Here is a 16,949-nt window from a genome sequence, read left to right on the forward strand (position 1 = left end):
ATACTGCAATTCAAAACCACCTTAAAGCTTACACCAAGTTTTTTCAAGATCCAGTATTAAATACTCGTATAATCAAATTAAAATAAATATTATTTCAATGAAGTTTTCATTCAAATTCAACAGAAAAATACTTAAATTCTTTAGCAAAATTAAGGTTCAAATATATTATTTAAAAAAGATTAATTTGGTCGCTAAATGCTGTATTTTTCATTACACTCCAAGTGAATATGTTTGTTTGTTAATTGGAAAGAAACGTTACGATTCCAACCAAAATTATTACTAAATAAGAGAACAAATAAAGAATTAATTTGTGCAAGTAAATAAGCAAATGTTCACAAATGAAAATAAGACTACAAAGAATACAAAAAATAAAATTAAAATATAATAAAAATTAGTTGTAATTCCAATTGGATCAATCAATAAAATCAATACTCGTAAAGAATTCCATTTTTATAAAAAAATTAGTAACTGTAGTATTTAAATATCTTTTTCTTGCTGAGTCTGTATCAATCTGGAATTCCTCTTCTTGTGAAGGATTGTCTGCTAGCCATCATTATCATGTACTTTTTTGAGATAATTTTATTCCCTCTTTCTCAGACGTTTTCCACTTGGACTGGAGCCTACCTAAACGGGGACCGAATCCTCGCTATTTCAATACTAAATAATAATATAGTAAACTAAGATAATTACATAAAAATTAAAATTAATATTTGGAAATCTGGTGTCATCTTCCCATCCAAGTACTCTGCTAAGCAGGGGTCCCGAGGTCGATATGGCCTGGCCAAAACCTAATTATGTCATCCCTAGAGGAACTAGCTTTACTGATATAAATTAGTCTAATCTCTAGAAGTGGACATTTCTCTAGAAGTAATCGCTTCCAAATAACTTAAAATTACCCACTAAATTATCCTCTGACTCAGTGTGCTTCTAGAAGGTTAAATACGTTTCAAAACTAGAGAATGTCAACTATCTTTGTGTATATTAATTAGTACTTATATAAGGAAAGAGATAGTGTAATGTTAGAATTATATTTTAATAAATTCAAGGATCTATTAAGGAAACAATTATTTGGAGAAGCAACTTCAGCAACTTTTCTAGTTAATTTTCTTCTTTTGTTACAGTCTCCACGCATAGAGTGTGCCAGAGATTAACTTGGAGAAGGGATATGGGAAGATGGATCGTTGTTTTAGTTCCATATGTAGGCTAGAGAGCGTGTTGTAGTCGGCCTACCAGAGAGAGTGAGCGAGATGGAACGGCCTGGTGAAAGTTGAGGCCCAGTCCCCCTTCTCGGCAAGTCTATCTCACGAGCGGCCTCCAACAGCTACTCTACTTGGTGTGTTATTTGCAAGCTGACCTTCTAGACAGCGCCGCCCCTACTATCTGCAACAATTCTTCAGTTGGTGACCAGCGTTTCCACAGAGAACACATACTACCTACAAGAACAAGAGATTAGTATAGAGTTGAAGATGACAACAGTAGATGGTATACTCAACCACCAAAAGAGTGCGGAAGAAGATTTTTATGCTATCCTAGGATGTGATGAAAATTCTACAGTAAGTTAAATTACTTTGTTTCTTTCTTAGTTTTAAACGTAACAATCTGTTGCTAAACGAATAATAAAATTTAAAATAATATAAGTTATTTAAGAATCCAGGGTAATCTTTAGCCTCGCACAGATTAGAAACTATAAGGAAAACATTTAAATTTTCCACTTGAATACACTCATAAATCATTAAAAACTTTATAGCGTTCAACGTACATGTAGAAAAAAGTATAAGGAAAACAATCTTTTCATAATATTTTTGAATTGAACGAGAGAAACAAAAAGTATTACGTTTCGCTAGCAATCAGTTACCTCAAAACTGGTCTACCTTGGGGAACTGGCTAGAGTTATCAACGTAGAAGCGGCTTAATGATAAACTTTAAAAATATTTTTTTGTTTTTAATTGATTAAGAAAAGTATTTTGTTTATTTCTCTGAATAGGAAGTTACGTGTAACATGTTTGTGGGCCTTCTAGAAAATATCTCCAAAGATGGAAAGTTGCGGGAAGCTCAAATCTTGTGATAGGTCCTTGGTACCATTGTCGCTTCTGATTCTTGAGTTTAATAAAAACTCGTCATCTGAAAGTGTGTTTTCAAAATTTTAATAATTTTTTCTTTAACTTTTGCACCCTATTTACCTATCAACAGGCTCTTTTATTTGAATTTTTCCCAGTAAAGTTGTCTTTTCGGGGAATTCACTGAAAGTTTCCCTCACTGAAGCGCCACTTCAGACGATTAATATATATCTATATAATATACATCTATATTATATCAATAAACAATGCAAGATTTCCAAGCATGAGTAAAATTAGCTCACCGATAATTAAATCCTACGACAGGGACTTTTTTTTTTGTTTCAAGTAGAAGATATTACATGTGAACAACAAGGAAGGCCTCTTCTTACAAGCTGTTGTAAATAGAGGAAATCATGTTTCCCATAGTCCTTAGAAGTTTCAGAAGGATAACGCTACTCGTTTTGGGTCCGTGTTAACGACTTGGGCGGCTCGTGAATTTGGCTTTTAGAGAAGAAAACTTCATGCCTTCAATCATTAACAACGAGCCTGTCTTCGAACTTCTAGGAGGAATCAAAATTAGTGTTCTAACTAATGAGTGCCTCAATTTTCCTAAGTAGCGGTGACGTACGCTGTTCCGATCTGTCTCACCGAATCTAATCTCCAGTAGGTTGTGTTGTACAATCTTAAATACAAATTAATCATTAGTGCCAATGCCAAGAAAATCGAAAATCTGGGAAATAAATTCAATAAAATGGTATTACCAGTTTTCCTGGTAGTTTCAGTGTGACCAAAATTCACAAGAACTTTGCAATACTGCAGAGTAAACAATTTTCCTTTGTAAAGCGAAAAATTTGACAATTTTTCAAGTGCATATTTGAATACTGCAATAAATGAAATTTATATTTTATATTAATTTAAATTAGTTAAATTAAATATTAAAAAATTTGGAGACACTGTTATTATCAGTTAGTAACATAAAACCTTGACTTCCCCGTCCCTGAGTTACGTCAGATTATGTAAAGAGAAAGAAATAAATATAAGCGAGGAATGTGTTTTTGTGTGATTTGCGAAGCGTTACATGAAACGGTGCTACTTCTTAGGATGTGATTATGTTAAGAATTCTCCAATTATTGTGGCTAAATTGGAGAATCTAAGGTAACTATGCAAAAGTTATAATTTTGCATTGAAAAATTGTATGTTATTTTTGATAATATGATTGGGACTACAGTGCTGGATAATTTCATAGATTTTGATAGCTTCCTTGTATTCTTTATTTCCAATTGGTTTTGGATTTTCATAATTCATCAGTTTGATAAAGAGAATGTAATTTCATCTAACAAAATGAAGCTTTGTTCAAACACTGCACTTGCTGTTTCATATATTCTATTTTATATTATTTACTTTTCTGATTTCACTTTCCCTCTAAGCTTTAAATTTAACTATTAAGCTTCCCAATCAACGCGATGCTGTTAAGACTAGAAATGTGCCTCTTTTCTCTCTCTTAAGCGTTTGATTGGAGCATTGATTGAAAAAAAACCATAAGAAAACTTACCCTTCCGATAACCAATTGCAAATCAAGATGTATGGTCGCAATAGCTAGATAAATAATCATATTAACGTACATCTGTTAATGTAAAATATGTTCCACAGCCCTGAAGTTTACCTAGGTCAAAAGCTTGAAAATAATAATAATGACTGTAATGGACAATATCCTTTCTTTCTTTTAGATAAATAATGAATTTAAAATTACTTATTATTTAGTAAATGAAACTTTCTAAAAAGAAAACTAGGGTACATCAATTACATTAATCCAGAAATATTGTTAAGTAACAAACGTAAACAAAAACCTGGTCAAAGTCCATCAGCGTTTTTGTTGTCGTTTAGTGCTGTGTACAAAAGAAAAGAAATCAAATTAACCATGAAGCTCAAGTTTCGGAAAAAGCTTTATGTATAATTTGAGTACTCATATATTTGTACAATAGAATGCATCGTAGAACTGCATTAGGGCTCTATTTTTCAACAACAACAAAGGAATGTTAAGTCCTCGTTTTTTAAAACCAAAAAGCGTCATTCTGATATTGTTTTAAACCTTACAATTTGATCTCATTGTCGTCCTTAATGTATATCAAAGAAAGTTAGTTTATGATGTTTTGTGTGTGTTTTACTTTCTCTTAGTCATAAAAAAAGGTAGTATTGTCGATATGTCAACTTTTCGAAATTGCATTGCAAAATACATGTTCGAGTCCCTGAATCCGAAAAGTAGTTTTGGTACAAGTTGTTACTTGGGCGAATAGACCATACAATAACCCAATTCACATAGATGCATATTAGGCTTCTTTCACTTCGCTGTTCATGGTGCGTTCTAAGTCTAAAATAAGCCGCCAAGACTTTCGATAAGAGTATGGTTAACACTTGAGGAAGATCAAAAAGATTTCTCACACTTTTTTTCATTACCTTAGTCTGCTGTTTTTCTTGAAATGCCAACTGCTTTATTATTATTGCATTTTCTCGGCTTTAGCTAAGAGATAGGAGGATTCATTTATTTTCTTGCATTCTGTCAACTGGCAGACCAACTAAATTGTCGGAATTATGCTATTTTCTAACGAATAGCTCTATCACTTTTCTTTAAAATTTATATATTAAGTATTAATCGATCAATCGATTGTCTCCTCATTTTTAAATTGAAATATTTTTTCAGAATGTTTATTTTAACGAGGTCCAGTATTCTGAAGTATTTACGCCGTTGATTTCATATGTTGTCAGGGCGTATTCCCACCGCACTACATTTCAATCACTTCTGTCTTTTCTACGTCTGGGAGACGAATAATCGTACCTAAATCATGTATATTTATTAGAGAGCATACATGGAGAAAATGTATTATTGCAGGTACGATAATTGTTGAAAGAGGAAGTTATGTATATTTTATGTTTTTGAGAAGAAATTGGCAAATAAGAAGATCATTTCCTGAAAGAGAAAAGAAGGAGTACTCCCTCCATTAATTATTTATTACCTGATGATCATCGATGGAAATCATTGGTCTTATGACTCAATTTTTAAATTTTGGTTTTTTTTTGAATGAAAGACAATGTTTTATTAGTAGATTTGTTTTCTTAATTATAATAATATTACATTTTTTACTATATCTCTTTTACTTTTAGGAAATTTTATGTTCACCCATGAAAACACCATATGTAACCAGACTTCTCTCTCTCTCTGATAGCCAATACTGATATCTTCTCTTTAATGAAAAAATATTTGAACTTAAATTATGTGTTCAGCAACGGTCTGTGAAATGTACTAATTTTTATTTACAAACAATTTCATAGCTTCACGAGATTCTAAATTTTCTACACTATTCCTTATATCTTTCTCTCTAAAAGAATGATAAATAATTTTTTAAAAAACAGCTTGGTAAATACATCAACATTATATGCTGTTGAAATCTTTTATCTCGATGGTCTATTAATAGAATAACTACCGCTTTTATTGCCTGTGTTTCTTTTTCCAAGCACAGATTGGAAAACTTTTTTATTTGTTCCTTTGTGAAAATAAAAACGAACATTCGTTTCAGTTGGATAACATTGTAAAGAAATTATTGGATTTTTGTTTTTTTTAGAAAAAAAAAAACGTTTTCAAGATATAATTTGTTTCAGGCTTAAGGCCAAATCCTAGTTGCTAAACAAATAGCTTGTGGTTTTATTGTCTTGGTATTGATGAATTTCTCTATTTGCTTGCACATTTTCATTTTTCCTTTATAGTCTTCACAAATCTTAAAGAAATCGACAATGTTGCAAGAGATTTAAATGTAAAGAACTTCCATTGAGTGTTCGGACCAAATCTTTACTTTCTTTTACTGCTAGTGTGTGAATGTGTGACATTCTCACGTCGACGGTTTGAACGAGAAAAATCTGATACTGGCACAAATAATTTCACCTTAGACAAACAATTTTACAGTCCAAATAATGGAGGAAGACTGAGACACCAGAGAGCATTGAAAATCCATTCTTGTAAACACATAAGAAAATCTTGCAAGATGCTTGCATTAGATGATGCAATATATAAATTTATTATTGCCAGTCTATTGATTGCAAGTGGGTTCATTTACTGAGTTCTATATTTAACATTAATAGCCTTAACGTCAAAGTAAGAAGGAATGATATTAAAGCAATCAATACTTTCAATTTAATACAATGACATTATTGAATATGTCGACATAATGTGTTCTTAAAGTAGCACAAAGATCGCCAACAAAACTGCTGCGATGAAAAATCTCAACAACTTTCTTTTAGCATCATACTATCCATTGACATGTGTTTATGTGAACTCTACATTTTTAATAAACATTTAGTTGTAATTATCATGAGAATAGTTGATGGAATCGTTTGTTGTGCTTTAACAGTTAAAGATTTGAAGAAATGAGAGATAACAAGAATATCAATATTGTAGTTGTTGGCCCAAGTTGATGTTTATATTAAATCTGGACTCTTAAATTATACTGAAGTAGCTGTAAACTACCTCTTACAGCTCAGATAATTCTCGCCTTAGTAACGACTCCATACATACTCTCCATTCTTCAGCGAAAGGGTTTATAGTTGAACAGTATAATATACAATTAATTTCTATATTTATAAAATGTTAGCGTCGAGAATTTATTAGTTCCCATGAGATTCTTTCTCTCACACACTACACTTTTACATAAAACACACGCTTCTATAATCTCATGCATCTTCCACGTTGTTGTTGTACATGTTTGTGAACATGTAGCGTCCGAGTTCACTTTTCTGCTCAGGGCATGAAATGCTGCACCTTTCTAAGCTGAGCTCCGGTCGTTGTCGGTTTCTTGAACGAAATCAAATGGTAGCACATTGTGCTGTGGAGGCTGACATGTAAGTTAGAAGCATAGAACATGGGAGGTTATTTGGAGTATGGCCCTTTGAATCATTGATGATCGCCTCATAAATTTCTGAAATGAAAGTGCTGATAACTTGATTGGCCACTCCAAAAAGAGGCTAAAAACCTTCAGGTTAGAGCCAGCTTATCTTGAATCCGAAAGATATCTTTATTACAAACTAATAAGTTTTCCACTTCATTGAAAATTTCTTAGTATACCATAAATAACATAAATTGTATTGCTAGAATCAGTTTCAACAGAAGATAAGGTAAAAAGATTTTTTTAAATGTCGTTCCCTTCCACTAGATCTGGTATTTCCCTAAAAAGTATCGGGGAAGCCCGTTATTAATATAGTTTTGTAGCAATCAGTATGTAAAATAGAATCGATGAGTGTCTTTAGTGTTCTACTATTTTTGTTTATAAAAATACTTCAGTATATTAGATAATCACGTCGTGATTATTTGTTTAAAATATTTGCTCAAGTTTTTCATTTTTTTAAATTTTTTAGAACTCTCAAAAGGGTCCAAACAAAAAACTAACGGCTTTAAAGGACCATTACAGCTGAGTTTTCCAAATATGAGTGCATTCTTAAATTTTATTGCTGGAGCTTCAGCTGGACGTTTTACCTTCATAAAGTACTAAAAGTACCTAATATAATTAGTTTTTTTTAAAAAAATCTGCATCTTTAAATCACAGCCCATTAACTTGATCAATTTAACGAAGGAAGTTTCAGCAACTGTTTTGTGCCCTATTGCTGTACTTGCCAAATTAGTAAGTTTCATTTTTACATTAATCACAGAATACAAAATGACCCTTAATTTAAATTCAGAATTAATATATACAAAAAGCGTGCTTTTAAATTTTCACTTAGCAGTCTCACAGTTCATTGTCCGGTGATATAACTGAATGTAAATGAAGTATTTGTAACGATAGAATTCTGTCCAGAGGCTGGCAGTACACTGAGATTGGTTCCAGGCATCAATGATTTCAGACGTTATATTAAAAAATAATAATAATAAATTGGGCGCTAATGACCATAGTCGTCGATGCGCCAAAAATAATAATAATAATAATAGTAATAAATTCACAATTGTAGGTTTACATTACTTTTAAAATATTACAAGAAACTTAAGACATTCCTGAAAATGAACTCTAGGTATCTTTATCTTCAGATTCTTTGCTCTCAAAAATAACGCAAACTATTTGTAAAAGGGAATTGCATAGAGAGCGACAATAGCGTCTTTTGGACAGACTTGTTCTAAGCAGAAAGTAATACTGAAAAAATAACTTCAAATTACTATAAATTTCCCAGAGTAAATTGATTAATTCTCTTAAATGGGGAGCTATTGGGGCAGAATATTAAAATAAGAGTTTAGAAAGAAACGATCTCACCTAGAATATCTTAAATCAATTACTCTATCGCATTTTCTGAGTGAAAGAAAATTAATGGGTCTTTCTTCGTTACTGGAAAACCATTCCATTCCACCTCTTTATTATTTACTAATAATTCACTTTAAGCACAAGTGGCTGACTATTAATAATTCACTATACTGCTAACTATTATTTGTAATGAGTTCTACGAGTTCAGTTCAGTTACACTTCTATTTAGGAAAACGCTGATGATTAAATTGATGTTTGACTGAATCCTTTCTATTCGAAGTTACCCTAGTAACAAATAAAGTAATCACTTTTATTAGATTGTAGTTATGCTATTGACACTTGTTGCAATTGTGGAAAAAGTAATTTCTTGGTTTTTTGGACGATTACTTGCAAGCAAAAAATAGTCTACTTACATTATTAACAATAAATGAATTTTTTCTTTAATGTGGTAGGCTGAAAACAAATCATAGCCTTGAAAAAACGTGTCAGAATTAATGTGATTAAAGCAACATCAATATTTCTAATATTTCATTAAATTAGTTCAACTAAAAATTGTGATTTCGTAATTGTTTATATAATGTTTAAGGAAACAAAGGAAGAATTGTAGATAGAAATGAGAGTATAGCGAATTAAAGTCAAAGCAAGTTGATAACTAAATTCTTGCAGTCATTCCGACCGTTCACTACAGGTGGTTATTGCATTCTTTTGCTCGTGAATCAACGTTCAATTTTCTCAGTTTAACAAGTACTCTGTTTTATATTACCTTGTAGTACTGAGATTCTTATTCAAACAACGACTGCAATGAATTTATAAAGAATGCTAAGAAATATTTTGTATTCTTGATGTCTGAATCTTTTGGCCAGATTTTCTGTACCATCTTGAAATAAGCATTCATCTACAGTTGTGCAGTTTCCTATAAATAGTTAGGTAGATTTTATTTAAATCATTTTAATAAAGTTTTTGGGGTGAAACCCTCCACAGAAACGGACAGTTTCCTATACATATAATGTTAGAAATAAGCTTCAATAATTTTTAGTTCATTTATTCTTATTTTCATCTGCCTCAAGATATACGTAATTGCAGCTAGATAGGTATTTTCCCTAGCTTTCAAAGGAACGTAGCATTCTTTCCATTCCAAATTTTTCCCTTTGGAGGTGCCACTGAGAAGTAGTAGGGACTTGCTTTTATACTTAGTTTTCTGGGCTAGAAAACCTTAGTCATGTCTTTGTTGGAGGGCCTTTTGGATAGACGTTGGGCATCCGGAACTGGGCGACACCTCTGACTCTAGGTGACCTAGTGGCGAACACTCGACGGAATGGGGGTTCTTTTCCATCTGCAATCAACGGAAATGGAGAGTTAATAATGTAGTGCCAGCTGCATCTTACAGGTTTATTCAACTAGCTTCTGCCATGAGCATACATTCTCGATACTCCTCAAGGAAGAATAATCTCGACCATGCACAGTGCCCTTGCATTTTAAAAGGTGCAATGTTAGTATAAATCAATTATTGTACATTTATGTAATTCTGTTTGTTCCTGCTTGTGACCTTATTGGAGGTTATGAAATGTTTATTTTCTGACCATTGCTGGGAACTGTTGCAACGGTGAAAAATTAATATAAATTGAGTATAACTGGAAATGCGGGTTTTGAGATCACCTGTTCTGTTTATAACAACTGGGATGAGATCCTTGTCTATACAACCACAAGAAACTGATCCTAGGAGTGTCCAGGTAGCTCTCTCACGACTTTATGTTCGGTTTGCCCATTTGTTGTTAAAAAAAAGTATCGAAAAAATTTAGAAAAAGAAAGGTGATGTGGTTAGGAGTAAATTAAGACACGAGGATTGTATTGCTTTAGATTAGGATAAATGAAACTTGCCTAATTCGTGTCTGCTTAAGCGCGCAGATCAAAAAAGAAAGAATGATATTTTCGGTGCTCTTAAATTTGTCTATTTGTTTGGATTAACTTCTGTTTTCTAAATTCTCTCTTCATTTCAAGGTTGGTGTTTGTTTACCTGCACCACAAAAAATCATTTGTTACACTTCTTTCAACCGTTTTTTTTTTCCAGACAGTTATTCATTCTGTTAATGGAAGCCATGTGTTGAGAGATTTATTAGAAAGAAATCGGGGATGCCGATATTCCTTCGGAGATCATAGTTAGCACTCTAATCCAAATTTTATTTTTTTTTGAAGTTGATCAGTTTGTGATTTATTTTGGATTTTGTCTTCTTCTGTCGTACTGAATTTTATCATGATCCCAAGTGCTATTTTTATTATATTCTATTTACTTGTAAATATTTAGCCACTTGCAGTATAAAAAAAATGCCCAGATGCCATAAACTGACAGACTTTTGATTCTATTAAACTTGATGTCAAAGTACCTTCGCACTAAACCTCCCAAATCCAACATCATAGATTTCTACCTAGGAAAATTTGCCTTCTTTAAGATTACAAAAAAAGACGTTCGCCTAGATGACCACAGACATCTCCCCAACTGCCTTTATTTTTTGTTTTACTTAAGGCGCATCAATAGTGGGTCTTTAGTGCCTGCAGCCTTTTACTGTTCACTACTGGCATTCTGACAGCGTTCTCTCGTTACAAACAACCCTCACAGTGATCAGCAAGAGGCTTTTAGAGATCAAAAAAAATCTAGTGAAGATAGCTGGATTCGTACCCGTGATCTCCGCGTGGGAATCCAGTGTACCAACCACTGGGCTAATCCCTTCCGACTGTTTATATTTAAGAAGGAGGAGAGGTTGAACCAAGCTCAGAAATTTATAAATAGTAATCTAAGTGATTGCCTTTTTAATCGAAATGGTTACTCCAAGATAAAAATAGAGAAGCATCGTTCTAATCTTAAAAATTATAAGGGGATAAAGCCCATCTGAAAATTGTTCTGCAATTAAAGTAAACAGTAATGCTCGAAAGCTACGAATCAGCCAGACAATTCTATTCGTCTTTTCTTCCATTTCGAAATTTTTTCTACCCTTTTGCCACGATACTATTTTCGAACACATTTTTGACTCATTGGTTTTAAATTATTAATATTATTATTCAATCTTTAAACATTCCTTTAATAATAAAAAAGTATTAGTATTAATTTTGTTTGTCTTAGGTTGAACAAATCAACGCTGAGTACAAAGTACGAGCTCTGCAATATCATCCAGATAAAAATGAAGGCGATAAAGATTCTGAGGCAAAATTTCAAAAACTTAAGGTATTTATAAGAAAAAATTAAATCTCGTTTACAAAGTGTTTTTAGTAGAATTTTAATGGAAGCTTTAATGGTTTCTGCATGGAGAGCTGATAAATGGGAAGAATGATTAGGATTGCTATATAAATAGAATACTGCTTCCCGGATGATTACAGCAGTCAGTAGAATTGATCCGTAAATTTGTTGACTGTGCAAACTTTATGGTTTATACAACAGTCTATCTAAATATTCGGGCAACTCAATACTATTTATACATTATTAATTTAAATTGATGGGTATATTATACAGCTTTACTGAGAAAGCCTAGAAAATTATTTGATTTTTTTTTTAAGTTGATCGAAATTAAATGTAAGAAATCGAATTATTGGTTGGAAAACTGCTTATCTTTTTGTCATTTGTCAAACAAATATTACGTTGAGACATGATATTATTATGTCTGGAATAAGACTTCGGGAACCCAGTCCGGGTTCTGCCCTTCAAAAAAAATAATCACTCTTATCTGTCGCACCTATCTTCACTGCTTCCTTAACCACTAATCCAACAATCTCTAGTCGGTCTACCTATTTTTCTTGTTCCACTGGTTTAAAATGCATAATTCGGTGAGGAATCACCAAATCACCGAATATCATCTTCTATTCTAAGCCCTTGCCTAATACATCAAAGCCTAGAAATCTGTGTAAGGTGGTCAACCAGGTAATCGTTTAATTTTGGTAACCTTCCCTATTACGTATGATTTGTCTCCTAATATCATATTTCTTCACAGCTCCATAAATTTGTCGAATGATCTTCCTTTCATTTTTAGGAAATCTTCTGCTCAACCACCGCCTTTTATAGGACCTACATTAGAAGCCGTGTTTTTGAGACCGTTCTTTCTACGGTCTTGTTGATTTACTGAGATTTTTTCTGAGTTTTTTTTTTTATTGGACGCTTGATCTTTTGAATGTATTTATTGCAGTTATACCTTCTTGTGTAGCTGAGATTTAAGGCAGGATCAGAATATGCACCCTTGTCATGTTGGGTAAAGATAAAGAATCTACGTCATAACGAATTGAATTCCTGTAAGTTTTTTGAAACCCAGTTGAACTGAATTTTTCCAATAAACAAAACATTAACAAGATTAACTTACAAGTTGCAAAGAACTTTTATGACAGCTCTGATTGGCACAAAATAAAATGTTTCATTAGCTGTTTTTTACCTTTGGATCTTAAAATCCCTTGGTTAATTTATCATCAATTTACAAGAAATCCATCTTGAATTAATCTTGAATAGCAAACATTTTGTTATTTTATGAATCATACAGAAGTGGTAAAGCAAATCTTATCGTGATATAAATATCTGAGGCTGTTTACTTCCGACTGCTGCAGAAGTGTGTGGGAATAGTATTTGATATTAGAGTTTCATTTAACCAAGTATTCATACAGATTAAGAACATCTAGCAGTAAATTGTAAATCCCTTACTTAATGAGCTGAGGTCCTTAAATTTCAGTTGTGATCCATTATAATACAGAAATTTCAATTCTGATGTTTGAAATCAAATTATTTTTGAAGTACTTACAATCAGCAACTTCTGAATTTATATAATTTATGAAAAATGTTTTTTTCCTTAGGTAAATAGGTTTTTTTATGATTCTAGGATATTCGTAGAGTTGGACTGAATCAAAATGAATAATCTTTTTCTTTTCCATATAAAAATCTCTTGAGAGAGAATATTTTTTTTAGTGTTTTGTAAAGTGAACTAATTTTTATTTTTTTTTTTTTGTATTTTGTAGGAAGCTAAAGAAATTCTGACTGATCCTGAAAAAAGAAAAAACTATGATAAATGGCGTAACAGTGGCATATCTATGAGTTACAAACAGTGGGTAGGAATGAAGGAACATGTTCACCAGGTACTTTTTTTCTAATATTTTCAGAATTTTTATTTAATATAAAAAGTTATTGACTTGATAATAAATAATCCTTCACTCCAGATCATAGGTTATAAATAGCCAAATATTTTTTTACTTTCCCCTGCTCCTTAAGAAAAAAGTTTTGTAGTCCTGCCACCGTTGCACAGTTGGTATGTTGTGTATCCTCTACTTATATCACTTCTCCAGTCCTGTACGTTTGACTGGACTTTAGTGTTTAGAGGGGACTCTTTGGCAAAGCTTGAATGCAAGAAATATTTTTTCTTTAACAAGTTGAACTCCCAGCCACTAACGCGTTCAACTGTGTGAAAACAATTAATGTTGTGCCGTTTATTCCTTTTTCTTACATATTCTACCTGTTAACAGAGTCACGTAATGCATTTTTTTTTTTTTGTCAGTCTGCAGTGTATCTACAATCAATGGTCTCCTGACCTTGTTGAAATAGTAACATAGTAAATGCGAGCAACTAATAATGAACTGTTTCGCCTGCCTTTGACCTTTAGTTTCACCTTCGTGCGTTCACGCTTTGTTGGCTACACAACTGGGGCATTTCGCCCTGTCGAAAAATGGCTGGGGTCTTTTGACGATACCAGGGAAACCCTCCCTTCTCAGGCAGGCTGCTGTTTCATTACGCTTTTATACTAAAACTCGTCTGAATTTCATCTAAGAAGTCTCCCACTGCCTGGAATTAACTATGTAGGTAATAATAAAGCTGCCTCCACCTCTGAGAAAATTACAGCCCTTGGTTGATTGTTCTTCTTTTACGATTTTAACGTATGCATAAGATTTAGAAAATCATAAGGATTGGAAAAATCGTTTCAGTAAAATAGCACTTGCTACTGTTTTTTTTTTTTTTTTTGTTTTCTTTTTTTGGCATTGGCTTCCGCCATACAGCCAGCATCGTCTAGGTGCTTATCACTAGAATATCACTTACTCTCCATTCTTACCTACAAATACATTCGCTTCACACATTCATCATTCTACTATATACCGCTATTTACATAAACTACTGCTAATGGATGGAGCAGCACTCTGTGCTCCTGCCATCCTTCTCGCTTAACCAAAATTAAAATCACGTAATCCTTCTCTAAACATTTTGTTCCATTCATTCTAATTCGGCTATAGCTTCTAAATACATTCATATTTCATTGCTAGCTCTGCTATCGACTTAAGCACATAACTGTTGGTGGAGAATATAATGTCTTCGTAGCGAAATGGTGCATCTAAATACCTGTATATATCGTCAAACATTCGTTTCCTTTCTACCACATAACGTGGACATATCATTATTACATGTTTGAAATCTTCCTCCTCATTGCAATCTACGCAAAGAGGAGAGGACCTTTTGTTGATCCTGTGTAGATACGATCCGCACACCGCGTGGTTCGCTCTCAGCCTGCTTATTGTCGTAACAACCCATTTATTAGTGACAGTTCCCTTAAACCACTTGCTACTGTTAATTTTTATGTGAAGCTAGTTGGATGCTCACCCAAACCACCAATTTCTAAAAACCCTCTTTTGTTCCCTGGGGTGCACATAATGTGAGTATCCAAGGAAAACTACTCATAAAAATAATCGAAAATCTTCATGAATGCGATACTTCCCACTTTTATGTATAACAGAAAGTAAAAAAATTATTGCAAGTGATTTGCAAAAATCTGAAAGGTTGTCTGCAGAACAATAACTTCTTCACCAAAGACTTTAGGTTGCATGCTGTAATTGGAAGTAAACTGAAGGCTTTTGTTTCTCTGCAGTTGTTTATTTTTGAGATATTTGACCGCGACAATCAAACTTTTCTACCTCAGGGGTTTATTTAGTTGAAAACAACTGAAGTCGTCCACAAGTACAATCTAGAAATAGCGAGATTATTTTCAATATTTATTAATTTTTAATGTTTACTTCAATCTCATTTAAGTTTTGTTTTTCGGTATAGTCTATGCATTGGACAACACTAAAGACAAAAGATCGAATGCTGGAAGGAGAATGTGGCAGCTCGGGTAGGGCTCCTCCCGCAAATAGAAGGGCTTCAGAAGGTGGCGCAAACATCCATTGGGGAGCCAGGGCCAATGTACAATGGGACAACCAGCCACCAAGTGATGTTGTCAATAAATTTCGTAATTATGAAATCTAAAAAAAAATTTAAAAAATAATGATAATAATTTTGAGCAAAAAAAAAACCATATCCATCAAGCCTTTCCCTTCGCCCATTAAATTTTAACCTTTTGTTTGTTATGACGTTTCCCCAAGACAAAGAGACAAAGAAGTTGACACATTAAATTTTGTATACAATTGTGTAAAAACTTATTTTCTAGTCCTATTTTATTAAAAGCAAAATCGTGATGCAAAATTAGTCATTTTATTATGAGCAAAAAATTAAAGAGAACAAAATTTCGGTAAATAAAGTTGGGGCAACGTTGTAGCCAAATATCAGTTTTTGTGCAAAAAGAAAAAAATTTAACCTTGTATGTTGTACCCCAAAAAGGGCACATCTGGCACAGAAATAAAAATATTCATATCAGTGTTTTGAAATTAAATGTTTGAATGAAATTGGAAAAATTATTTAAATGTTGTAGAAATGAAATTAAAAAATAATTAAATAACCCTTAGAAAAGTGTTCTCTAATCTCACCACATTATTTTCAAAAGCAAAAGAAGAAAGTATATTGCAGTTATAATAATAAATTTAATAAAATAGTACTTTTCTATTGAACTTCTGTAGTTTGCCTTGCTCTTATGAGAGAAAGAAATATCTCTAAAAATCCTGTTATTCGTTTTAGATATATATATTTATGCCTACATGTTTTACTTGAACATAAGACCGAGATTTTATTCCTGAATATATATTTGAATGTTGTGATGTTTGTGAGACAATCCCTCTTCCAGAGATATTTTAGCTACCAAAGCAAAAATTTAAATTAAAAAAAAAATCTAAAACACCTTAGATAAAATTATTAATATGAAGAGCTGTGGGACATTTCAATTTTGGTGACTACTAATTAATTTTTTATATTAAACAGTATTAATAATTATTGTTTTGTTTCTGAACACCTTTATTATTGTTATTGTTAAAAGTTTTATAATTTATAGTTTTGCTATAAAAAAATTGTTGGAATATATTAAGTTCCTGTATGTAAATATATATTTAGATAGTATTATTGTTGTTTATTTGGTGTAGTAAAACTTAAATGAGGTCAGACGCCCACTCCAAGATAGGAAGTTAAAAGAGAGGTGTCAAATCATTTTTACAACTGTTTACTTTTTTCTACAACAGTTAAAATCTTTGAAAAAAGTGTATAAGCAAATTAGTAATATGTGTACATAGGTAAACCATTAGAGGTTGTTATTCTATTCAAAATGGTTTGGTAAATTCTGATGTTCAATACATTAGATTAAAGTTAAATAATTTTAATATTTCTTTTAAGAAACAATTTTTTACTGATTTATTATTAAATATTAAACATCAAAATTTTTTTATTTGAAATGTAGTTAGTAACTAATTAAAA

At 32.2% G+C, this 16,949-nt stretch overlaps 1 protein-coding gene across 1 annotated transcript; it reads left to right on the top strand.

The window, feature by feature from the left end:
* The first annotated feature begins 1,297 nt into the window (after positions 1-1,297).
* jdp (DnaJ domain-containing protein) lies at positions 1,298-16,447 on the top strand. The gene is made up of 4 exons (XM_074135141.1): positions 1,298-1,553; positions 11,445-11,546; positions 13,313-13,429; positions 15,381-16,447. Exons 1-4 carry the CDS (start codon positions 1,467-1,469, stop codon positions 15,576-15,578), a joined length of 504 nt encoding a protein of 167 aa, XP_073991242.1. The 5' UTR covers positions 1,298-1,466; the 3' UTR covers positions 15,579-16,447.
* The last annotated feature ends 502 nt before the right edge of the window (positions 16,448-16,949 follow it).

Source organism: Rhodnius prolixus, unplaced genomic scaffold (genome assembly GCF_049639745.1).
Source record: "Rhodnius prolixus isolate KJV_2025 unplaced genomic scaffold, Rpr scaffold_5, whole genome shotgun sequence".
Lineage (NCBI taxonomy): Eukaryota > Metazoa > Arthropoda > Insecta > Hemiptera > Reduviidae > Rhodnius > Rhodnius prolixus.